At 39.2% G+C, this 25,517-nt stretch overlaps 1 protein-coding gene across 3 annotated transcripts in view; it reads right to left on the bottom strand.

Annotated features, from left to right (window-relative positions):
- Positions 1–25,517, bottom strand: part of MID1 (midline 1) — a 192,903-nt gene that overhangs the window by 105,484 nt on the left and 61,902 nt on the right. For 2 of the 3 annotated variants that reach the window (XM_061998778.1, XM_061998761.1), the window contains exon 2: positions 493–1,208. In XM_061998778.1, the coding sequence (XP_061854762.1) occupies positions 493–1,152 (660 nt within the window). In that variant the 5' untranslated portion in view covers positions 1,153–1,208. Of the gene's footprint in view, positions 1–492; positions 1,209–13,563; positions 13,673–25,517 lie in introns of those variants that run through there. The other variant, XM_061998769.1, reaches the window with a different exon arrangement.

Raw genomic sequence — 25,517 nt, forward strand, 5'->3', positions numbered from 1 at the left:
GGCAGCTGACATCCCTGAAGCTGGCATGGATAATTGCATTACCTGTTAGTGGCAATGCAAGGGAGTTTTCACCAGGAAAGCAAGCAAGTAAAAAACAAAACATCAACAGCAGGGCACATGCAAAGAATGCCTGATGCTTCAAACAGTACCAGTCTCTGTACAGTCAGCACTAAACCTTTCCAGTTGCCACAAGTAAGTCTGTAGGTAGATAAGAAAGTTCACTTAACCAGTAGTCTGTGCTGCACATTCCTTATGGTAGCCACAGAGAAATCAAAGCACAACTAGGGAATCTCTCTAAGAAAAATCCGAGACCTTTTCAATAGTGACTAGGAAATACACACACAGATCTGTATGTGTATCTTGTCTGATTAGAGACCGCACACCTACCTTTCGCAACGCCTGCCCAAATGAGGACTTTAGCATGCAACAGAAGGGCACTTTCCTTCCCAACCACACGCAGCTTGGCTAGAAAGGTGGATAGGTAGTACTAACCTTTAGCTTGTCATAGCGCTCACTTAAAGCTGCCACCTGATGGTCACGGTGTCTCCCAACCAGTTTACACAAGGCACAGATTAACTGGTCGTCAGTCACGCAGTACATGTTAACTTTCTCATCCTCATGCTCCAAGCACATTAATCCTCTGATGTGAGAGTCTGGGATGGGCTCGATGAGCCGGTGGCCAGTGAACGGCTTCTTGTTGGGGTGAGTGGCTTTCAGGCATTCCTCACAGTAGGACACCTCGCAGGTAACGCAGGTTTTCACCGCCTCCTGAGCAGGGTCCTGGTCACAGAACTGGCAGAGGACCTTCTCGCAGGACGACATGCTGTTGCTATCAAACGCCCGCTCCCGGCGGGTCTCGCTGGGAGAATTGGGCCCACTGACGGAGGCTTTCTGAAACCTGTCGATGATGTTCTGCAGGGTGACGTTGCGCTTGAGCCCGTCTAGACCGCGTTGGCTGAGGGTGATGACATAGCGGCAGGTCGGGCACTGGAAGGCGGTGATAGACTCCACTGGCTCGTTGGTGGCGCAGTGGGAGACCAAGATGCGGTGCGCGCAGTTGAAGCAGAGGCTGTGAGCGCAAGGCAGCAGCAGCGGGTCTTCAAACAGCTCCAGACAGATAGGGCAGGTCAGTTCCGACTCCAGTGTTTCCATCTTCAGGCAAAGCTTTCCTGTGGCGTCAGCGAAATCCAGGGAAGCTGATCAGCTATCTGGAAACACACGTAAAATTCGATTAGGAGAGAGAGAACGTGAGGGGTCAGCCGTGGGGGGTTGTCAACTTTCGCCACTGCTCCCGAGGCTATCAACCCATGACGCCAGGCGGGAGAACAATCTAAAGTTTTGAACCTGCACATGCAGACATCAAGGTATTTAAAACTGGACTGCTTTATTTTTCCCTCCTTCTCTCTGCACACCTAGGAATGCAAAACATAAGCTCCTTCCTCATTTCTTTCTCTTTCCTTTTCTCTCTCATGCGATTGACGAAAACAGCAGATGTTTCTGTGCATTATTAAAACCCCAAATGATGACCTTCAAACAATCTATTACAACAAAATCAGATTTCTTCTGCAGATGCTGCTTTTGGCATCTATTAGTAAAACTTTTTTTTTAAAACTTCACTTTTGTATAACATTGTGCAAGAATTAGTCCAGACTACCATAACTGATAATCTTAAAATCGCTGGTACAATTAACAGACTTATTTTATCAGACTGGAATTTACATTTGCTGTTACAGTAATAGCACAGCATTTGGAGTACATGTCTGTATTTACTTGCATAAATATATATCTGACTATACACAGGCAAAAATGTTTCTAGAAAAGTATGGGATATTATACACATAATATATATGCATGATATATATCTTATACTAATGTAATCCTCCTATGTAGTTCAAGATTATATGCAACTGTATTTATATGTACCTTTACTTTTTTGCATGTGTATCTGTACAGATATGGCCAAAACCACATTACATACATGTTTGTAGGACAATAAATATAGCTACAGGATTGCACCATGTCACAAATGAAACATCTAAAGGAAGGTGGATGAAATAAATGATAAACAGTAGTTTAGCCCAAATTTCTGATGATTCTAACCTCTGGTACAAGAAGAGCCTCTAGAGAGAAAGATGGTAAAACACAGTGAGTTAGAGAAATGCGTGACTTATGTGTGTGCATGCATCCACTTTTGTGCGAGTACTCTCTAGTGCTAAAACTTATTAACTACCTCTTGCTTTAGTGGCCTTATTAATCACCTGAAGTGTATTAGGAATCAATTACTTCTAAATGGAGGGCATAGGATTTTCTGGAGAACACAGCAGTACACTCCCATCAGAAGTCAACTGAAACTTCATTTTTCTTCCTTTCCTATGCTCAGTGTTACAGAGAGCGGTTTTGAAAGAGTCACCCTGCGCAGCACTCCCTGCCTAAGCTCCCATCAAGGGCCCATCACTACTGCAAGCGGACAGGTCAGTGAAGCAGAAGCAAATGCTATGCTTCACACTCACAGGGCTGTACCTCTTCACAGTAAAATCTATTTAAGCTTTGTTGCTCATAACTGAGGACAGCTTCAGATGGCACAGCTGCATCGTCTTTACACTGTAAAGTCATTGTTCAGTTGTGTGAACTTGCCTCCTTCCCTGACCACAGCAAAGGAGGGACAGACAAGAATCCCCCACATACAAACCTTGGTTCATTAAGGGTGAGGAGAGCTCAAGGCTCATTAGCAGCCTTGGGAACCAAGCGTGCTTGAACCTTCTGTACTTCATGACAATTAGCGTGGGGAGCTCGGTGGCACTGACAGGAATGCTACCTATAACCCCAATATGAACCACAGCGAAAAGGAAAGTTCATCAAACAGAGGCAAGGTTCAGACTGTTCATTGGTATTTAGTCCTCCTTGCTCTGTGGGAAGAGCAGCGAGGCGTCTGTTCCAGGGGTATGCTTAGAAATTAGGATACTTTGCCTTCTTGCACTAATGCGTTCTTTTATTCTGTCAAGAGATCTGAGCATTTAAAAGATGCACTGACCCCATCACAAAACTTGCTTTCCTGTGTCTTCTGTGATTCTGATCTTACTTGAAATAAAGTTCAGTTTGCCAAAGACTAATTCATTTATAAGCATCCATCAGCTGCCATAATTGCATGACGCATCTGGTCAAAATTAAAGGCCTGGCAATTTGATATAAGCAGGAACACAACTCTCCTCTCTCCTCAGTCACAGCCACACAGCACAGAAGAGAAAAAAGCCTTTTCTGCAAACGAAGATCAGTTTGTCTTTCCTCCTCTTCACTTTCTGTATCACAAAAACCCCAGAAGATTAAAATCTCATTCACATTGTTTGAATCTCTTCCACACCGCAACTGTGTACCTCATCATCCCCTTATCCTGCAGGCTGAATGCTGCGCTGGAAATGGGAGAAGGGGATTTGGGGTTTGCAGGAGACAATGCTTTAAAAAGGCAAATTAATCATTACTCGTCTATTGGCAGTCCAGTGAAAATCCACCAACCTTTTGAGTCTGTTTTCTTTTTTTTATTTGGAATACAGAGCTTTCTTTCATGCTATCCTTTCTGTACAAAATTCCTCCTGCTCCTTTATGTGCTGTACAGTTTTGTTTATTCAGTTTCCTTTTTAAAGCAATTTTCTTAACCAACACCTTTTTTAATGGTGCTCATATGAAAAAGAGTTACTGATTAACAGATAAAAGCATCAGGCACTTCTATCTCTGCCTCATGGAAAGATGTTTGAGTCACCATCATGGCTCTACATAAATACCACCCTCTCAATTGATGACTAATTCTGATCTATCTGACCTGAATGAGCAGCAGCTCAGCCCTGACTAATGCTATTCACTGTGAGCAAGGGTGCCAAAATCTGATCTTAGACTGTAAACATCTTGGAATAAGAGCTTATCTTCAGAGCTAATCAAAGCTGAATGCACTGATAGAACCAACAAAAAAAAAGACATTTCCTTGTTTTCTTTTGCAGTTACCACTAAGACAAAACACACTACATCTGGGACTGAATAATTAATCCTTTCAAAAGGACTGAAGAGGGGCTGCATTTTCCGGACAATCCCATGATTACTCTTTAATCAACTGCAATTCTGCTTTCACTTTTAGGTTGCTGTCTCAATTACAGAGTGTGTTGCTAATCCAGCTAAAAAACTCTTCTAAAACTCACTGATCCTTCCCTTAGGGTTTCATAATCAATATTGAGGTCTTTGTAATTGAGAGTGGTAGAGAATCTATAGCTACAATAAACTGGAAGATTAGGCAGAAACTCAATACACATGATTTATATATGCACTGGGTTATATTCCATATTCAACATGGCTCATAAATTGAATGCCACATAGACAGCCTCCAGACACAGACAGGAAAGAAGGGGTTTTGAGTACATAATTTAACATTTGCAAAAATATGGAATTAATGGCAGAAAATTATAGTATAACCAAAATATCACTGAAATGAGAAGTGTTGTCTACCCACAAGAGGTAGGTTTAAGAACAGATAGCAAAGTAAAAGAGACTGTCAAAAGACAAGTGTTATTTAAAAATCAAAAATTATACTTAGGTAACTTTGGATTTATGACATCCCCCCAACCCATAATGATTAGTTATGCATGATGTGGTGAACAACAAAGTAAATGAAATTCCAGTCTCAATGTAGTTCATGGCAAGACTTCCACTAACCCTAATGGAATCGACATCTTTGCATTTTCTGGTTTAAGCATGACATATTTTGCAGGTGGCATTAATGTCTTTACTTGCACAGAAGTGCACTCAAAACTTTTCAGAAGGGGACATTAGAGAAATTAAAACTAAAGTCAAACTAGATAAAGTTCAGTATGCTAAGTTCCAATCGAGCTGGACAGATTAAATGAATTTCTCAAGCTGTTTCACAATTGGATGCAGTGCTATGCTGCAAAAATGCTGGCTCATACCTTCCATTTGTTTGATAATTTAACAAATTATGCATCATAAATACTACCAGAGTCTAGAAGAGTGTTACCACAGATATTAGGTGGTAATCAAATGTAACCAAAGTCCCAAACCACATTTCCTGAGGAGAACATGAAGTTCATAACTCTCTGAAACATACTACTTAGAGGAAAATCTTGTGATTTGATGTCCCTGAAATCACCCCAGGACTGACTGAAGGCTAACTCCTGATACTTCATTGCTGGTGTTTCATTGTTATGGATGATGCCTATGTTTTAAGTATAGAATGCAGTATATAGAAGCAGTAGGATAAAAATACCAGAAAGTGTTGATGGGGGGAAACTTCCATGAACTAGAACTGCAAACACTTCATCACAGGAAAGAACACACTTTTACTTTCTGAAGAAATCAACCGGCATTAGAAAGAAATTGCAAACCACACGTGGCAATGTGGAGCTGTTCTCAGAGCAAATTCCCCTATATGGCTCCTGTGCAACAGGCTAGCACTTGTCCTTCACCCAAATGACAATCAGAAAATTGCTATTAATGTCCATAACTACTATCCTGCTAAACTTCTTGGGAAAAATACAAACATCCAGCAGTAATACCATAGAACTTGGTCATGCTACAGTAATGAAATACTTCAGGGCTAAAAGGAATTTTTAAAGTTGCATCTGGGTAAGACATTCCAACCTAACTAGTAATGCTCACCAGACAGGCTGACTTGACACTGTCTTTACATTTATCTGTTTGCCATTGGTGTAAGCTAGATGATCAATAATATTGATAATTCTTTACATTTGTTGTATTAACAAAGCAATTACAGTGTGGTTTTCTCAAAGAATATTCTTCACCTTAAGTCACTACATTCAAACTAGAACATGATATTTCTGAAGCGTTAACATAGTGTCTGAGTTAGAATGCCTAAAATACTGTACTGGGTTTGAGTGGGAAGGTTTTGGTAGTAAGGGAATACCGGGGTGGCTTCTGTAGTAAGCTGCTAGAAGCTTTCCTCATGTCCAACAGAGTCGATGCCAGCCGGCTCCATGATGGACCCGCCACAGGCCAAGGTTGAGCCTATCAGCAATGGTGATAGTGCCTCTGCAATACCAGATTGAAGAAGGGGAAAAAAGGCTGCCAGAGAGAGGAATGAAAATGGGAGACAAATGTCTCCACAGACACTAAGGTCAGTGCAGAAGGAGAAGGAGGTGGTGTTGCAGGTGCCGGAGCAGAGGTTCCCTCACAGCCCACGGTGCAGCCCATGGTGAGGCCCTGACCCTGCAGCAATGGAGGACACAGGGGAGCAGAGATCCACCTGCAGCCTGGGGAGGACTCCACATCAGAGTGGGTGGATGCTCAAGGGAGACTGTGATCCTGAGGGAAGCCCATGCTAGAGCAGGCTCCTGGCAAGATCTGTAAAATCATAGAGAGAGAGAAGCCCATGCTGGAGTAGGTTTGCTCTCAGGACTCGTGACCTCTGTGGTAAAGCCACACTGGAACAGTCTGTTCGTGAAGGACTGCACCCATGGAAGGCATCAGTGCTGGGGCTGTTAATGATGAATTACAGCCCATGGGAAGGACCCACTTTGGAGAAGTTTGTGGAGGACTGTTTCCTATGGGAGGGATGCCATGCTGGAGTAGGGGAAGTGTGAGAAACCCTTCCCCTGAGGAGGAAGCAGCAACAGAGAGAACCTGTGATGGACTGACTGTGACCCCCATTCCCCATCCCCCTGTGCCACTAGTGGGGTGGAGGTAAAGAAAATTAGGAGTGAAGTTAAACCCTAGAAGACAAGAGAGGTGAGGGGATGGTGTTTTAAAGATTTAGATTTTGTCCCTATCTCAACTCTAAAGTCTTTCAGTATATTTCCCTGTCCAGTTGAGAAGGAGAGTGACAGAGTGGCTTTGTTGGGCACCCAGAGTCTAGCAAACACAACAAATATAAAAGTAAAAAAAAAAAAAAGTGTCAAAATTTCAGTATACAGGGGTTGGTTTTGTCAGTGAAACACTACAGAATTCTCCCCATGCAGAATAAATCCCTAGCTATTAACAGTGGCGTGTCACGTGTGCCTTATACTCCTTTTCTATTCCAGCTGCTGCTGTAACTTTCAGGGAAGGTTGGTGAAAAGAGAGTCTAACAGGAGTCAAAAAACAGTAGAAGATAATGTCCTATACATCTTTGCTTTACTCTAGTAAAGGTGGAGCTCACTGCATGAATTAAATTGTAGTGTAAATTGTAGTGACCTCAGTGATACTGAAGCAGGAAATGGAGCTGTAGACCTTTCTGGAAATTTTGAGTATCTACTAAGAAATAGCACTATAAAAAAGAACTGGGCTTTTGCCATGTTCCAGAATTCCTTGATGTGTTATCTCTCTGGAAAAATAGCAGTTTGTCACGTTTTGTTGAATTGTGGCCAAAATAAAAACAAGTAGGTTTGAACAGCATTTTTCTTCTAATAATGGTTTCTAACCCTTTTTGTGTGTGTGTTAAGGGTACTACCAAATGCCTACTACAGTAAGGTGATTTGAGAACTGGTCCTCCAAACTCATATATAAGAATATTCGCAAAGGGACACAAGGCCACAGGCTAGACTAACAATCAAACATTTTAAGATTACTCTTTTTTTTTGGTAGAAAACACTTGCAAGCTTTTTAAGTTAGAGAATAAAAATTACTAAATTTCCATTCTATGAATATGAAATGGAATTTTATATAATATATGAACAGGTAAGTATCAAATGTAATAAAATATATTATGCATGCATGCATATGTGTGTGTGCATTTGTGTGCATGTGCATATATATGTATACTAGGTTTATAGTACAAGAGGAATTATACTCAACATACACACTATTGCTGAATAAACTGTGGAGTGTTTAAATAGGCTACCATCAGGTACACAGCCATAGTTTTCAAAGTAACGATATTTTTCTATTCAGTGCACTATAAAGGGAGACTTTTAATTTTATGTTCTTGTCATAAAATCTGCTATGGGCAATTAAAAAAATCACTTGCAATTTCTTCTGTTATCTTCCAAAAACAAACACAAACAAAAAAGGAAAATAAAAAGAAAATGCTATGCTTTTTTGCCATTTTCTATCCTGTTCTAGTATATACACAAAATTGTCTTGGGAACAGTTTTCCTCCCAATAAGTGAATGTGATTGTTTCACATCACATCCAATAAACATTTCAAATGTGGTTAAGCCAACAGACTGCTTCATTGCCCAGGTTGTTCTAAGTCCATTACAGCTTTTACTTTCTGCAGCACAGATATTGAAGTCCATGAGTGCTGGTGATGCTAGTAATTGCCAACAGCTATCCAGTAAGATATTTATCTAAGTACTGTGATTTGTGTAAGTAGTGTAAAATGAACTAATAATCAGAACTCACAATTTTTTTTCTTTTGAAATGTTTTATAAAAACTTCTAGAACGTTAAAGAAAACAATCTGCAGACATCCCGAAGAAAGCAAATACTTGTTTTCACACTGGGTTTTATCAAAGAAGTGCAAATTAATAAATATTCAAAGATAGTGTCTGTTCAACAGCTCCTGATATACAAAATAAAATATATATATTTTAATATATATATTATATATATAATATATATTATATATTAATGGAAATATATTAATATATTTCCATTGACAGAAGAATGACCAGCTGCCTTTTCTAGTAGTAAGTTACACGGAATGTTTCCATGATGCTGAGACAGTTGTTTGCAACATTTAAAGGATATTAATACAGCAAAATCACATCTGCTATAGTGTTTGTATTGATACAAGGCCTAAGCAACATCCCTCTCTGGCTGAAATGTACGCTAGTAGGAGAGTATCTTTTCAAAAAGTTGACTCCCGTATGTTATTCAGTGAGACAAGAACATCTCACAGAACTACGGTCTTTGGCACACCATAACACATTCCTTCTCATGGGAGATAGAACAATAATCGAGCCTCAAAAACTAACAACAAATGAAAAAAAAATAATGTCCTATAAATCCCAAAGCAATCAATAAATTAATGATTTAGTATTATCTATCTAGCAATATATTAGATACAATATTACACGTGTGAATAAACCTCTACTAGTATACATCTGGAATGCTTCTTGACCTCTATTTTTTATAGTCTTGCAAATCTTACAGCTTTACATTCTTTAGATACAAGATTTAATATTTCCTCAAAATGCTTCAGGGGAAGAAAAGGAAAGGACTGTTCAATGTTTAGCACATGTGAATCACCATAGGTCTCCTGGCATCAGCAGTGACCTAACAAATTTAGAGCTGAGGGTCTGTTCCAAACTCCTCTTGAACTAAATTCACACTCTTCATTTGAGAAATTGGTATTTATTCTGGGATTCTTCATAACTACGTAACAAGAAATATTGAGGAATCAGGTTCACATCTTGGTCTGGATACTAGCATCATGGGGAAAAAACAATTGGACCAACCCCAAAAACTTGCTGAAGGAGCCCAACTGGTATCTGTTTCACAAATTTTCTTCCTCATTTCAGTCTAAGATCTTCCTAGAAGATGGATACTACTCTACAGCGAAAGGAAGGTAATATACTTTTCCCCAAGTAATAAACACCAAAACCCACCAGTTTTCTTAGGGCTTTGGTTGCACAGTAGAGCTAGAAACCTGTCTCATTTCTCCAGCTAGGAATTTCACTCTTGACATGGTACTCCCTGCTCTTTAGCGAAGATAACACAGCAACAGAAATAGCCAGAAATAGTTCAGCACATGCCTTCTAGTCATATGTGTTCACACACATGGATACATGATTTAGTGCCACTTGGAAACACTTGGGCCTTTAAGCTACTGCAAGTTTCCAGGGAAGGTTTTAGGGTGGCTTAAAGAAATTAATTGCATTCTCTTTCCACCAAGTTGCCCTATGAATTCTTTTCCTGCAGCTAAGTAAAGGGAATCATAAATACTACTTAAATTCGTAATTCTGCTGCCTAGATAATGACATTATAAGTTCTCAAGGAAAAACCCAAAGGTCTGATTTCTTATAAAAGAATGTTTAGAATAGCAGCAAGAAATGTCCCAGGAACTACAAGTATGAAGGTATGACCCCACCCACCACACAGGACTCTGAATTTAAATTACCTGCAAGATACACTTTTGATGAACTTAAAGTCCTTGTGTTTATAAAGCCATCCCTATTGCACTACAAGACACACATTAGCCTCCTTCTCTGTCCTGCCCTCTGCTCCTCATATGTGATCATTAAAAAAGTCTTTTTGATTGTTTTGTGGTTGTTTTGCTTTTTTTTTTTTTAAGATCACACACACATTCTCAGAGTTATATTCTGCACGTGTGCAGAGACTACAAAGAGATTCTGGCAATTGCAAAAAAACCTCACTGTCCAACATTGAGGAGTTTCCTCTAATTTATGCCTGCTGTACTCTGAGTACACTGAACTCCGTAAGACCAATGGTGTATTTAAATATCAAGATCATAATCAGGTAATTAGAAGGAGCATGGGAGGGTGGAGGATAAGGAACAAATTATATCTGTGCTCTGAAGGTAATCTATTTTAGACTTTTGACAGAAACCTCTGTCACTGGTGCAGAAACACCCAGCTTGGGCTTCCAGGGCCCAGAAAAAACAAAATGGGAACCGGCAGGGCTGGTCCTTCATTTGGGGAGCAGAACCCTAACGTGGGCCCCTGTCAGACCCCAAGGCCTGCTCCAAGAGGACTGGGCACATTTCCCATCCTACTTGTGCCATCAGGGCCACCATCAGCATGCTTCTGCCACCTTCATATTGGCTTACTAGGTTCCTGTTGTTAGCAGAATGATTTTGGGAGCATTCTTTGCCTCCATAGATCAGAAAGGAAATCTGCAAATACCTCATAACAAATCACTAGTACAACAAATATGAGAAATCAGTTGCTCTCTCTTTCTGTACAGTGGTTCCTAAACAGAGGCTGGTATTCATCTCAACTAGTCTCTGTAGGATCCCTTGCTAGTCAATACAAAGAAATAGGCATCTCTACTTTGGAGATCTCATTTAAGCTATTTTAGATTATCTTTAGGCTTAAGTGATCTGCACTTTCTAGATGTGCTTATTTTATTCCATGTATGAAAGGAAATTAAGAATCTAATAAATTAAGACTAGATCAACTAACAAGTAACTATTTCCAAGTAACTAACAAGTAAGTAAGCTTTAAAAAACAGAAAATTGAGAATCTACATCTATTCTTTGCTATTCTTATGAGATCAATAATAACTTTTTTAGTACTTCCAATAGTTAATATGTGCCTCATTTCTGTCACTCTCTGTGTTTAAAGATCCAAGAGGATACACAGACAATGGAATAGAATTGCAGGAGAATGATCCCAAAGCAACACGTTTTCAGATGACACTACTGGACCCCAATACAACACAACAGAAAAAGAAGACAGCAAAGTCATCTGTACGGAGTTGTACATGGTGGTTAACAAGAGCTGGTTGTTCTGCCTCTAAGACACTCAAGGGTCTGACACCCCAACCCAGTTTGTTCAGTGACGTACCACTCCTCACTTACACTGAGATGCAAAGTCTTAGTCTTCATCCCTTGCTAATAAAGCTAAATCCTAAGAAGCTGGAGAGTTTCCAGTTAACCTTTCTTGAGGACTGTTCTAAGTCATGTCAGCTGGTGCTTTCTGCAAAGAGGCAGTAATGCTTTATTGCTCACCAAGGCACACCTACAAGTATTTTATTTCTTGAGAATGTGTTGCTTAACAGAAGCATACTACAATAAACTATGGTGATCTCCAATACTTTCTTATATACATGTACATTCTTTTAAAATGTTATCCTTTGAAGACTTTTTAAAGATCTGAGACCAAATTGGTCATTAACCATCACCTCATAATCTTGCCTCACAGGCTTTTAATAACTACACTGTGGCAAAACTTGATTACTTCAAGCTAAGAAATTAAGAGCAGCAAAGAGCTGTATTGTATCAGCAATGCAATTTGCATCTTCTTAGAAGCAGATGACCAGAGAGATACTCTGGGAGCATAGCATGGGTTAAGTAAGGAAATAAGCTAATGCTAGTTTCTAATCCAGCTAGTTGAAGTGGTAAGAAAAAAAGACCTAATTCAACTGTGCTTCATTTGACATCAACCAGAAAACTGTACAACGGCTAGAAGATACAGTACTAAATTTAAGCTCACTCTGTCAAGTGAAAGTGTTGGCTTTTTTAGCTGTCACTATACAGTAACTTTGCTGCTTAGAGTCCTAGTTCCCTACAGCCCTGAGATGTGGGTGGTGGTTGGTTTGTACAGCTCTTCTCTCCTGTGCCCAAGGGGAACCTGATTCTGTGAAAGGCCTTATTGAGTAGCCTCATGAAATGAATAAAAAAATACTTTTTCACTGCCTAGCTATGGCTGTGTTCTGCCAAACACACATATGTGTATGTACGCACACATGAGTATAATCTATTGGCTATATTTGGTTGGACTATTTGGTAGTTTACTTGACATCCTAAAATCTTCTGCACATAGTCTTCAGAACACTCTAAAAGGGGACAGGAAAAAACAACTAAAATAAGCAATTGCTTCTGAATAACTGTATTGATACCTCAGATAGGCCTCTCAAGTAAAAGACTCTCAATATCACTCATAAAATAGCTTAGTAGCTTTTAAGATAGAATGGGAAGAATAAACAATAGCTTCATCATATCCCTTTGAGATGGTCCTCATCAACAACGTAAAAAGTCTATCTCAAAAAACTAGAATAAATTTTATGTTTCCTGTCAGCAAGCAGGTCACTGTTACTGTAATAAAGCAGCACTCAGGAAAGAATTACTGGCATGCATCTGTACAACCTCTAGCCTCAAGGTTTTTTTTTTTCTTCAGGAGGTTGCTGAATATATACTTTAAAACTTGACTGAATGTCAGCTTATCTTCTTTTCAGACGATTGCTTGTTTTGAGATATTGTACTGGGAAAATCACATGAAAAATTCTGTACCTGTGGACTATGCATGCTTCTGATTCTTCTAAATTTATGGTGCATTTTGAGGGCTTTTGTGGATACAGAATTTGCACATAAATTAACTGTAGTGACCAGACTATTGCTCTGAGCATACTAGTGCCAAAACCTACATCCTTTGAAGAAACATCATCTCTCAGCCATCATATTTAAACACGTCATCGTTTTAGGTTATACAACTTCATCACTTACAAACAAATAAATGAGATTTGAAACACTTTTCACAAGTAGAGCACGTTTTAGGGAATTACCCTGTTTTTATCATTCTTCTCATGTAAACTTGTATCTCAGCCTTCATCTGTTATTTTTAAAACAATTATCATGTTCTAGATGTTGTTAAACAGTATGCAGATACTAATGCCCCCTTCTTTTTCTAGTTTTATGACAACTAACAACACAACAATAAGCCCTTGTTTGAAAACAGAAGACAAAAAATACTCCTTGCTAAAAAAAATGTCCTTTTTCCTGAGTTTTCAGTACCAAAAGGATAATTCATCACAGCAACAGAGCAAATCTCAACTCCTCCCCTATGACTGCTAAACACATTATAAAATGCTTCCTAAATTATTTGCAATGACAAGCCTAGATATAGACATTGGCTCCAGCTCCCAAGAAGCCACCCAGCCGCATACCCACCGCTGGATCCCGCCCTGTATCTTCTGGCTGAAACATTGCTGCGGAGACAAGGACCACGGCTGACCCTCTTGGAAAGCACCGGCAGCCCAGCCAGGACAGGCAACAGCAGTCCCAGTAATCCTGTGGAAGCACTGACTGCGTCTGCAACTGTGAGACAGTCGTGGCTGAAACACAACAGGAAAATCTCCCCTACAATTGCAGGAAAACCCGCTCCACCTAACTGCCTCCGCCAGGATCTACGCTCCCAAAGCCAGCCCGTCACGCTGTACCCACAGCAAAATATCTCCTCTCCTTCCCAAGGGCCAGCCTTGGTGGGGTGAGAAGACAAGGAGAAATGGATCCTCTCACAGAGGCTAAGGGCAAGCTCAGCCCTGGGGCAATTAACCCAGTGTTGAGTGAGGGTTGGCAGCATCCCAGCCTGTAACAGGAGGCTGAACCAGACTGGACAAACCTGTCACACGCAAAACGAACCATTCTAAAATTGCTGTTCTCCAGAACTCTGCACAACAGACTCATGGTAACCAGTTAATTTATCCTTTTTTCCTTTTTTTTTACTGTTTTCTCCAAATATTACTCAAAAACTTAACAACACAAAGTCCAGCAGGACTTTGCCAAAAGTGGAGACATATCACCTGAGGGAAAGGCTTTTCTTCCTATAAACACCACGGAAACCTCACTTTCTGAAGTTCATCAGGTGAAACACAAGATGATAGCAGTTGCTTTTTATTTTTTTAAATTTTCCCTTTTTTAGCCAAACTTGTGTGTAAGCAGCAAACTGCAACAGAAAACTACAAATGCTTCAGCAAAGAGCTCAGGAGGAACCCTGACTGAAGTAACACCAGACATTTGGTCTCCAACAAAGGTGTTAAAAATTCATGCAAAGTGGAAACAGCAGGAAAAAATTGCTTCCTCCTGTTCTCTGTTTTTCATGTTGCAATGCCCTCTTTCATACAGTGGTAACACAACAAAGTGAAACAAAACACATCTCAGATATTTGAGCATAAGGTTGCAAATCCACACTGTCTTTGGTCTTTCTTCCATGGACCAGCTTGCACTTTGTTCTCTTTGAAACAATAAACAACTGTTGTGATTATTTAATTTCCTATTCATTTTATTTCCTTGAAACCATAGACTGTAGCCCTCAAAAATGCATGCTCTCCATAAGGTTTTTGAAGGTTTCTGCTGGCAATATCTGCTAGTATGTGTGTGGAATGACAGCTTGTAACAGGCAAAATGAGCATGCAGAAAGCAAGACAGATGTGAGGAGGGATTACAATTACTCAAACTCTTTTCCATTATATTAAATGCCTATGGCATAATCTATAGTCAGGTCAAGTTATAAGCAGCCCAGCAGGGGCCATAGCACAAGTCTCATCCAGAAGGATTTTAAGATTTCTCAGCTCATATCCTGTCCTTCACCTTTCATTAAACAGCACTGTGCGGTTTCTTTGGACTGTCCCTCCAAGCCATGCTGGCTCACACTCATCCAGGCACATTTGGAATCAACCAGTCCAAAGACCAGTATAATTAGCAGGTGCTGCCCTGCTGCTTTGTTTGTCCACATATAGTTAGCCTGAGTTCTTCATGTCATTTGCTTGCTGCCAACCAGCCAAACAGAGTTTCAATAAATAGGTTTGTATATTCAATCTTCTCACAACAGTTATGCAGAATGATTCAAATAAACTTAATTCTACTGATATATCTTCCCTGAATTCTGCAATATATGCTTCTTCAGTTTGAGGGTAACATTGCATATATTTTAATAGACTACACTGGAAGAAGCTTTCAAAACTTAATCTGAGTATTTCTATATGATGTTGTACCTGCAAAGGCTTCAGTGCACTTTTTACTGCACATACATGAGTAATACATGAGTATGCACACACACGTGCAAGTAGATAATTACAGCCTCAGAAACTTCTACTTGTGCCCCTGGCTATGCTAGCTAGTTCCAGTTGTCACTCAATAAACCTATCTTAAGATAAACAATGAAGCTGACAAATATCCGTATCCTCTGTCACACTAATCTCCCTTTTTCTACTTTCTGAACTTGTGTTGAGCATAAAATAAATTACTTCTAGCTTTCCCCCTCTGCAATAGCTACTGCAATTTTTGAAAGCCCCACTGGACAAGTCTTTGGACATGGAGTTAGATTCTCATGTAGCAGAAGGACTGAGACACACAAATTATGATCAAATTACCATAGTTTAACAAGATAACATCTTCAGAACTCAGAGCCTGCACAGCTGTGCCTGTGCATACTTATGGCATCCACTAAGAGCTTTGGTGAATCTTACTGATGAAACACAAGATATGTCAGCCACCAATGACCCCTTTCTGCTGAAAGTTACCACTACAGAATCAGTAGATTATGTGCTGAACCACAACTCACGAGTTTCTTTGCAAAGTACAAGCTAAAAAATGATTGCTCAAGGTGCATATGGTTGCAGTAAGTTACAGCAAGGGAAATAAATGGATAGTTAGTACCAGTAATTTCTTCAGCTACATCCAAAAGACTCACTAGATTTCAATTGTCAATGTCCCTAATTCAATTAGTTTGAGAAGAAAGTCAGTCCAAGACTCCGAGATAATATATTACTAGAGAGGTAGGTTAATGCATCTAAATTTAACACAGCTTAAAGCTCAAATACTTAACAAATATCCATTTACTGAACCCTGTAAAATTATTTCATCATGTATGAATTCTAAGTTGTATATTTCTGAAGTCAGAATCTCAAGAATTTCTCTTCTTGCTGTTCAGTCTTCTGTTTCTGCAGAATTCATTGCCAGCTCTGCATGGGAAGAGTTTATCCAGTGCAATCTTGTTGTTTAAAGGACTGCCCATTAGCATGCTTCTTATTCTGCACACCTCATAGCTATGCTGTATAGTAACCCAGTATTCTTAGGGTTACAATGCTCCTCACGATCAAGACACAGAGCACTTCAGGAGCTGTAACAGATCAACAATAGAATAGAAACAAGCAGGTGTCCAATTATGTTACAAGTTCTATTTCTACAAAGCATTCAAAGTCCTAGAAAAAGATAACACCGTGACTGACCAAAAGAAGTAACTTAGATTGGGCACAAAATTGTACTTCAGTGTAACTACTGGAATTCACTGATCTACAAGCAGCCAGTAGAGTTTTCTGTTGGGTTCTGTTGTCTCACAAACAAGTCGGGAACAAAAATCTTAGTAAAAACAGTTGGTCTTGAAAATCATCCAAGTGCTTTTTGCTGATTTGGAAATCCTAATATGCAGATTCTCAAATTTCGGTTTACTGCTTTGCTACCTGCCAACAAAAGAGAATTCTCTATGCCACTCATTCCATGTGCAGAATAGAAACACAAACTTTTTAAAAAGGTCATTACTTGTGGAATTTTATTTTATCTTATTTTGATGAACAGGGACATACATTTTTAGATTGATAGGTGTTACTGCCAGACACCAGGCAATTGATACTCCAAACAATAAGTCCACTGTATACAGCAAGCAGATGCCATAGCATAGTATAATGGATGCTAGAAGAACTGTAATATTAAAAATTGGAACAAATATGCTAATATGTCTGCATTTTGTAGCTTTCTTACAAACAAGAGAGCACACTCACATAAATTACTGATGTTATAGAGGTGATCGTAGGATTTTCTGATGAAGAAAAGTAACATTGGATTAGTTAAAAATAGTATCTCTCTAGTCTTTCTTATCATATTACTGGTCAGTACAGAGGGTCTGATCCAACAAAGATTTGTGACTTTCTTTTGCTGAACAGGGACAAAGTTAGGGCAGCCTCAGTGCTGTTCTGAACAGCGTGTCAGAGATGTAAGGCTCTCCTGCTCAGGGCAAATACCTTCAGTACATTACTGATTAGTCACATTCTCTGCCCATACCAAATATAACAAGTGGAAAAAGTATAGATGCTCCTGCCTTTTAGTCAGTATTTGCACCTTGTGATTCTCTGTGCACATCAAGAACATGGAAGAAAAAAATAGTCCAGCTTTTTGGAAAAATTAGAAATTTCATGCTAGCAAAGAGCAACTCGTGATACAGTATGAACAACTTCTTAATATGAAACTGTTTCGTATGAATGCTGTGCACCAATTCTCCTTCAAATGGTTATTTAATATTAACTGCTCTTTGAGCTATAAACCCCTTCTGTTGTCTCATAGACCAAAACCTTATTACAATGATGGGTGACTGTATAAATGTATTCTATTTCCCCCTCTAAGGCTTCATCTCCATTTTACAACAGTGTTTAAACATAATTTGAATCTGGCCTAATAAGCTGTGCTATAAATGACCTACTATTAATGCTCTCTCGAGAAAGGCAAACCATAACTTTGACAGCTGCATGTGATCCTGAAACCCTCTGTGCCTCACTGGAGGAGCAATATGTAGTACTTGAGTCATATCAGATGAATAGATTATTAATTGTGCCATCAAATATCAGATTTCCCTTATTCAGACATAATAGTCTATTTCTAAACTTTGAAGTAAGCCAAAGAGGAAAAAAAATCTCCTTGCTTACAATATAAAGCAATGACTATTTGGGGAGTAGGTGAGGTAGGGAGATGGAAAAATAAATGCTACTCCCATCCTGTTTCACTGCTAAACAAGACTTGCTTTTAACAGTTCCCTGTGATCAATGGAACTGTTTGCTTGGTGCTGCACTGAGTTTTGGATGGAGAAAGATTAATTGCTCAGTTTCCAATTGTTCGATTAACTGCACTGAATTCTAATCTATCCCTTTGAAAGATGATCAGGGCAGGAGTATGAAAACATCAATATGATCAAATTATTAAATATTGAAGAATATCAGTGTTCTACTGTACACTTAAAAATGGGGGAAAAGACACAAACTATCACAGCTAAATCCACAGGAACTTGTTCCTTTTTATGTCTTCTGAAGCATAGCCTAAAGGATTGTTTGCCTGTTCAGACCCATTACTTGGTAAAGCTTTTGTACTAAAAATGTAAGAAAATTGTTTTCTTTTGCTTTGTTGTAAGATGTTTGTTAGCAGTATGATGCCAAAACAAACTCAATCTGAAATTTACTGAACATGAAGCCTGAAGTTTCTAAAGATGTCTTCTCAAGTCAAAGTCTCTGCTACAGTATTAGAAAAAACAATCAATCCTACGTTGGGCAGAAGACAATGAGTTCTTAAACCTAGGAAGTCTCAAAACTTTGGAAGGTTTAGAGATCAATCTTAATTTTGAGGCTGCTGGCTATATCTAAATCCACTAGTGTTTAATATTTTTTAATTATCTTTTTTTAGCATAACAGTCAGATTAGTTTCTTTGGTGATGGTGTTTTACAAGCAGGATGTCTGATTATGCTTTACCCCTACATGATCTTCTGATTCAGAAACCCAGGGTGTGAATATCACATTAACAAACTTGAAAAACACTGCTTGAATCTGTTCATGTTTTTATACAGTGGCCACAAGGAACTGTATTAGAGAAATTATTTATATTTGTATTCTTAAGTATTGAAGCATAACCCTTAGACTCACAGGAAGATCATGTAGTATTAACAATCTACACTTCCAGTAATTACAATTATATTTTAGCCTCATATCCAGCTTTTAGTTTTGCTAAAGGCATTAGTGATACTTTAGTGTTAAAAATCAAAAGATGAGTTTCCCAAAGAGCTCTGAACAAATGCTCTTGCAAATACTCAAGGAGGAACAATTAGTATTTCCATGTCCAAGTGTCTTAGCAAGTACCACATTGCCTTTATTCTTTCCTTTTAAGCCAATATCTTTGCTGAAAATGATGCAAATTTTGAATAACATAAAGAACAATGAATTAGGTTAAGGTTTTTTTAAAAAAAATATGTTTAACTCAAAATTCTAGAACAAAAATGCAGAAAAGTGGTCAAGATTGAAAGATATGAAACACCTGCATTAAACTTGATATTAAGACATAATATGTTACACTTCATGACTCAGACACTGTATGTTCACATTCAAGCCCAGCTATATTGCTCTTTGCCATACATACTTCATACAGGTTATTTTCTTACAGAAACTAATGTATTCCCAAGCAACTGCACAATAATTGGAAACTACATAGCTCTCTATTACCAAACTATTACTTTAATCACAAGCTTTGGACTGCATGCTGGAACCTATTATTTGCTATTACTAAAATATTGTTTCAAATTACTTACACAATTATGTGATACATTTCTGTCTTTCTCATTCACATGCACACATGTGAATTGCAGTTGAAACTTCAGTTCTGTTTCCAACTAAAGCCATAGTTCAACAACTTTTTTATAAAAGGGGCGTCTTCTTACTGCAAATACAAGTAGCAATTGATCTGCAGACACTAAGAGACAGTATCAGATATATGAAGTTCCTGGGAATGGTAAATAAAGTAAAGTATGTAGACAAATACTTAAGAGGATTAGAGCCAAAGCAAGTACACGCTAATTAAATGATCTTTACTCCTGAGGGTGTATCTATGGTCTTCCAGTGACATTCCTATATTCACTGTACTAGCAGTATATTTTAAAATGAATGAGGACCATTAGTAAATTGAAATGTATAGCCTTGAAATGTGTTAGTAAAAGAAAGCTATAACATTTAATAAAGAACTCATACAAAACAAAGCAAAGCGTCAGGGCTTGTTGAGTGACTTGTGTGAAATAGACACTTGCAAAAGACTGCAGGATCAAGACCTTTGATGTGTGTAGAAATATATACACTCTTAATGTTATTTTCCTATGAGTTTGTCACATGAAGAGATGCAACTGTTTACAAATGCAAGTGTGTAAAAGAAGAGGATTATGGATATTTGATGTTCTTTATGGAAAGCAAATTGCTTAAAACATAAAAATGATATACTACTTCTACACTTAGTTCAAAGACTGGTTCATGTAACCTCACATAAGACAAATTCAAACAGACCTCCAGAGACTGCTAAAGAAAATATCTCCACAAAGGCTGGCCTTGCTGATTATGCTTGATTTATGTGTTGATTCATGTTTTTCTGATTCTCTGAAGAAATATAAATCACTGTAACACATTCCATATTATTTTCTTCATGACTGACCTGTTCATCTGATTTTTCCTCCATTCAAAAATAAAAAAAGAGAGAAAATTAATAAACCAATATGGATTGCAAAGAGCTTTCATACAAAGTTCAAGTTTTAATTAATGAGACCATTATTGCTAGGAGAACTTGTTAAACATATAGCTCTAATTAATCTCATCAATCACTCCCTTCAAATACTCATGATTTGCAAGAAATTAACTGATCACCAAAGATGGGTAATAAGAGCAATCATATTTTTTCTACTTATTATTACATCTCTAATTATCTGGTAACTTTCTGCTTGTGTCATACTTTTTACTCTTTATTCTCATGTCAGTGTCTTCATCAGGGTAGTGCACCTCCATCTAGACAGAAAAAACATTGCCAATTTAGAGATTAAGGACTAACACAAATATTCTTTCCCATTAGTCTCAAAGCAGACCTTATCACTAAAGTTGTGGGCTCTCCAGAGCCTCTCTGGGTATCACTAGTTTTCCCCTAAAAGTAATGCTGACCAAGAGACAAGGAAAGACATACACTACTGTTTACTTTCTGCTTTTCATTAGAAGAATCTCCTCTAATAGCAACCTATTACAAATTACAACGCAAATTACAATTGAAAGCAAATCACCCAGCTCAAAACCAATGACAAACAGTGCATTTGTTTTCAAGCAAGAGAAAAGGAAATAGCTTAAACAACAAAGTCTAGCACGTAAACCTAAGAATAAAGGCTTCGGTCGTGACTCAAGAGAAGAACCAGCTGGTTATTTAAGCAGTTACAGTATCTTTTGGGAGGAATTACTATAAGACTTCCAATTCTAGAGCATGAAATTTTCCAGCTTCAAAGGAATGACAAAATCCCTAATTGGTAGGGGTGCTAAACTTCAAGTTTCAGTTGATGAAGAAGCCATCACACAGACAATTACATGTTTCAAAAGTTAAAGATCATACAAGAATAACAGGAACATGCTACAGAGATGAGTAGTTGACAATAATACACATTGCAGCTATCAAATTTAATCTACTTGAACCTCAATATTTAACACAGACATATTTTTTCAGTCACGCTAGAATAACCAAATATTACTCTTCACCATTGCCATGGACAGGCTATATCATACAGAAGATGTGTGAGTTAAGAGAAAACTGAGAAACAAATCAGTTACTGGCTGAACCTCTCCCATGAATACCCACCCTACTGCTGGCAACAGGCATCTGGACCACCATCCATGTGCCTATCTGCCATCAGTTATTCCTTTGAGAGCCCTTTTATACTTGGTGCCTTTGTAACATCCCATGGCAATGAGATGAACTGTTAATTTTAAGCTTTGGATCTACTTAGTAATAATTTCACCCCCAAAATTGGATGTAATGCCTAGTAGTGCATTGCATAGTGAAGCTGCATGTCTGTATAGAGTTTGCATGACAACATTTTGGTAGCGGGGGAACACACGGGTGGTTTCTGAGAGAAAATGTCCATGTCCAACACAGTAAATGTCAAACTGCTCCATGATGGACCCACCAAAGGCCAAGGCTGAGCCCATCAGCAATGGTGGAAGTGTCTCTGGGATAACATATTTAAGAAGAGGGAAAAAAAACAAGTCTGTGCAACTGTAGCTGGAGAAAGGAATGAGAATATGTGAGAGAATCAACTCTGTATACCAGGGTCAGTACAGAAAGAGGAGGGGGAGGTGCTGCAGATGTCAGAGCAGAGGTTCCCTTGCAGCCCACAGTGCAGCCCACAGTTAGGGCCTGCCCCTGCAGCAATGGAGTACACAGGGGAGCACAGATCCACCTGCAGCCTGGGGAGGACTCCACACCAGAGTGGGTGGATGCTCAAGCGAGGCTGTGACCCCATGGGAGGCCCACACTGGAGTAAGCTCCTGGAAGGACCTGTGGACCAGTGGAGAGAGGAGCCCATGCTGGAGTAGGTTTGCTCTCACGACTTGTGACCCCATGGGGGACCCACACTGGAACAGTTCATGAAGAACTACAGCCCACGGGAAGAACTCCTTTTGGAGAAGTTTGTGGAGGACTGTTTCCTATGGGAGGGATCCCACACTAGAGCAGGGGAAGCATATGAGGAGCCCTTCCCCTGAGGAGGAAGGAACAGCAGAGACAACCTGTGATGCACTGACCACGACCCCCATTCCCTATCCCCCTTTGCCACTGGTGGGGAGAAACTAGAGAAAATTGGGAGTAAAGTTAAGCCTGGGAAGAAGGGAGGGGTGGGGGAAGGTGTTTTTAAGATCTGAAGGTTTTCTCATTATCCTTCTCTGATGTCATTAGTAATAAATTACACTAATTTCCCCAAGCTGAGTCTGTTTTCCCCATGATGGCAATTGCTGAGTGATCTCCCTGTCCTTGTCTTGACCCAGAAGCCTTTCATTATATTTTTCTCTCCCTTGTCCAGAGGAGGAGGGGATTGACAGAACAGCTTTGGTGGACATCTGGAATCTAGTCAGGGTCAGCCCATCACAACAGCATTTTAATATTAATTGCAAATTCAACTTTCCATCGCAGGCAACATTTATTTGCCAGGGCTATCAAGAATTTATTCTACCTGTCTCTCTTAAGATCAAATAGACAAAGTAGAAAAAAATAAAGTTATCTGAAACTTTGAAAAAATATGAAGTTACCAGGGTGCAAAGAGTGGACTAGATTGGGTTATTCTTTAGTCATATTTGTTGACTTAGCTTAGTTTCAGTTGCCAATAGAGACAGCTGCTATGCTCTGCAATTTTCCTCTCCACTTGTCAATCCTGTATGTGTAATCAGCTCAGGAATGCAATAACTTCTCTTTTCTTCCTTTTTTCTTTCCCACCTTCCCCATCTAATTAATGCCAACCAGAATAAATGTGTCTTTGTGAGCTAGTCAGATATGGTAGCAGCTGCTCCATGTAACTGCTCCAGGTGGTAGTTCGTGCCCATCCATATTTCACAAAGCAACCAAACAGGTCCAGTAACATCTAATATTCAAACATAGCTTGGGGGGAAAAAAAAACCAATCAAACAAAAAACCCCAAAGATAGGACAAGTGAAACAACCCACCTTAATTTTATTCTGCACTAGTATCTATGATCTTGAATCTGCAGTAAATTCAAGATCATGATGATTTTTGTGTTACAATGACAGAGTAATTCCATTTTTTTCCCACAACAGACAAAAAGAATCTGCTCGAAAGCTTGAATGATGGCTATATTCCACTTATTAAACAGTAGCCAGCCTATAGGAACTTATTTTCTGGGAAATCAATCTACCTGGCAGCTAAATCTCACTGATAGAAGACTTGCTGTATCTAACACTACACTTTTATAAGTGGATATTAGGATGTTAACGACACATTTTCTCACTACCTTTGTTTCCTGCTGGATCAGCTTAATATTGTCCTCTGCTTGCATTTCTCCTCGCTAAGAAAATCCCCTAGCAGAACATCAACACTTATTATCTCCCTTCCAGCCAAGAGAAATAATGAAGAGGTATTGTATTACCTGAAGTACTGGAGAAAAGAAGTAGCTACAGTATGCCAGAAAGAACATTTTTGCCACTACTAGAAGTTAGAGTAAATACAGTTGTTACATCCTGGGAGACTGGTGCATTAAGGGCTCTGATCCTGAATTTTGTTTTGCAGTGTTTTCTACCCCTTCCAAGTTCCTCATCAGCACAGATATCCATACCCATAGCAGTGGCAGAACCATCACCTGCCACAGAGTCACACCTTGTGACTCTGCTTCCATCCATTCACTCCGTGATTAGATGTCTTGCAGCTTCTTTTCTCATCTTCAGTTAGGAAAAGATGCCTTCAGTTGTCTCTAGTGCCACGGACAGGATGAGCTGGAGAGCATGGAGCTGATTATACTCAAGAAACAGATATGAGGGTAAATGGGGCAAGGGGGCAGGGCAGGACATCTATGATGCTTAAGTTAGGTTTCCTGTGCCAAAAGACTGATAGGTAAGTTTCTCTAGACATGACTGAGAGCAAAACTTGAATTTTAGCCATTGAAAAGCTAGTAAAAACTTTAGACATCTGTTTAGGTTCTGCCTAGAATATGCAGTGAAATAGACCCCTCAGGATGGGATAAACCTGTCCAAAATAGATAGCATGAGCATCCCTTTGTAGATAACTATCAATTCCGTTAACTCAGAGCAAGCCAGTACAGCTAGGATGTTCTGAGTTCCTCACCTTCAGACACTGAAATCAGGCCCTTCTAGAAGAGAGGGGAGCATATAATTGTAGTGAACAGATAGTTGATGTCCAGTTTATATCACTTCCTTCAATGCTTGCTCAGGTTCCTGGATTGCCATCAGGAATGGATGATCCAGCATTCCTCCAAGATTTTCACAAAGGCCAGACCTACTCATGCCAAGCAGAAAAGGGCAGAGCTTGTTCCACTGTGTACTTCCTCTTGCAAATGCACTTAGAAAACTTCCAGATGCAGTGTTGAGGAGACACTCCATCTTACTAATATAAAAATACTCACACAATCTGGGGCAAGATTTCAGAAGCTTACTTTAGCATAGTTTTGAACAGAATCTAAAATACTGATTAAAGCCAATAGCAGCTCTCATTTCCAACTCCTAAGAACCAAACCTAGAAAAATCCCTTGTAGAAGCCACTTCTGGTTTTTCACTTGTCTTTTAACTCAATCAGCAACACTGCATATGGGAAAAGGCAACAGATCAACATCTTACTTGTTAAAATGTTATTTTTATGGTATTTCCTGGAATGCTTTCCTTCCCTAAACGACCAACATCTCTAGAATATAAGGACTAGTTTAAATCCCTGAGCAAGAAGCATGACAAGCCTCCTGGCCAAAATATATAAGCAAGGTAAGAAAGATGAGGTGGTAGCAGCAGAGCCTGGCACAGATTACCTGGAGGTGCCTATAATTTAGGAATTAAACAATGGAATTTCT

The sequence above is a fragment of the Colius striatus genome, chromosome 1, assembly GCF_028858725.1.
Source record: "Colius striatus isolate bColStr4 chromosome 1, bColStr4.1.hap1, whole genome shotgun sequence".
NCBI classification, from domain to species: domain Eukaryota; kingdom Metazoa; phylum Chordata; class Aves; order Coliiformes; family Coliidae; genus Colius; species Colius striatus.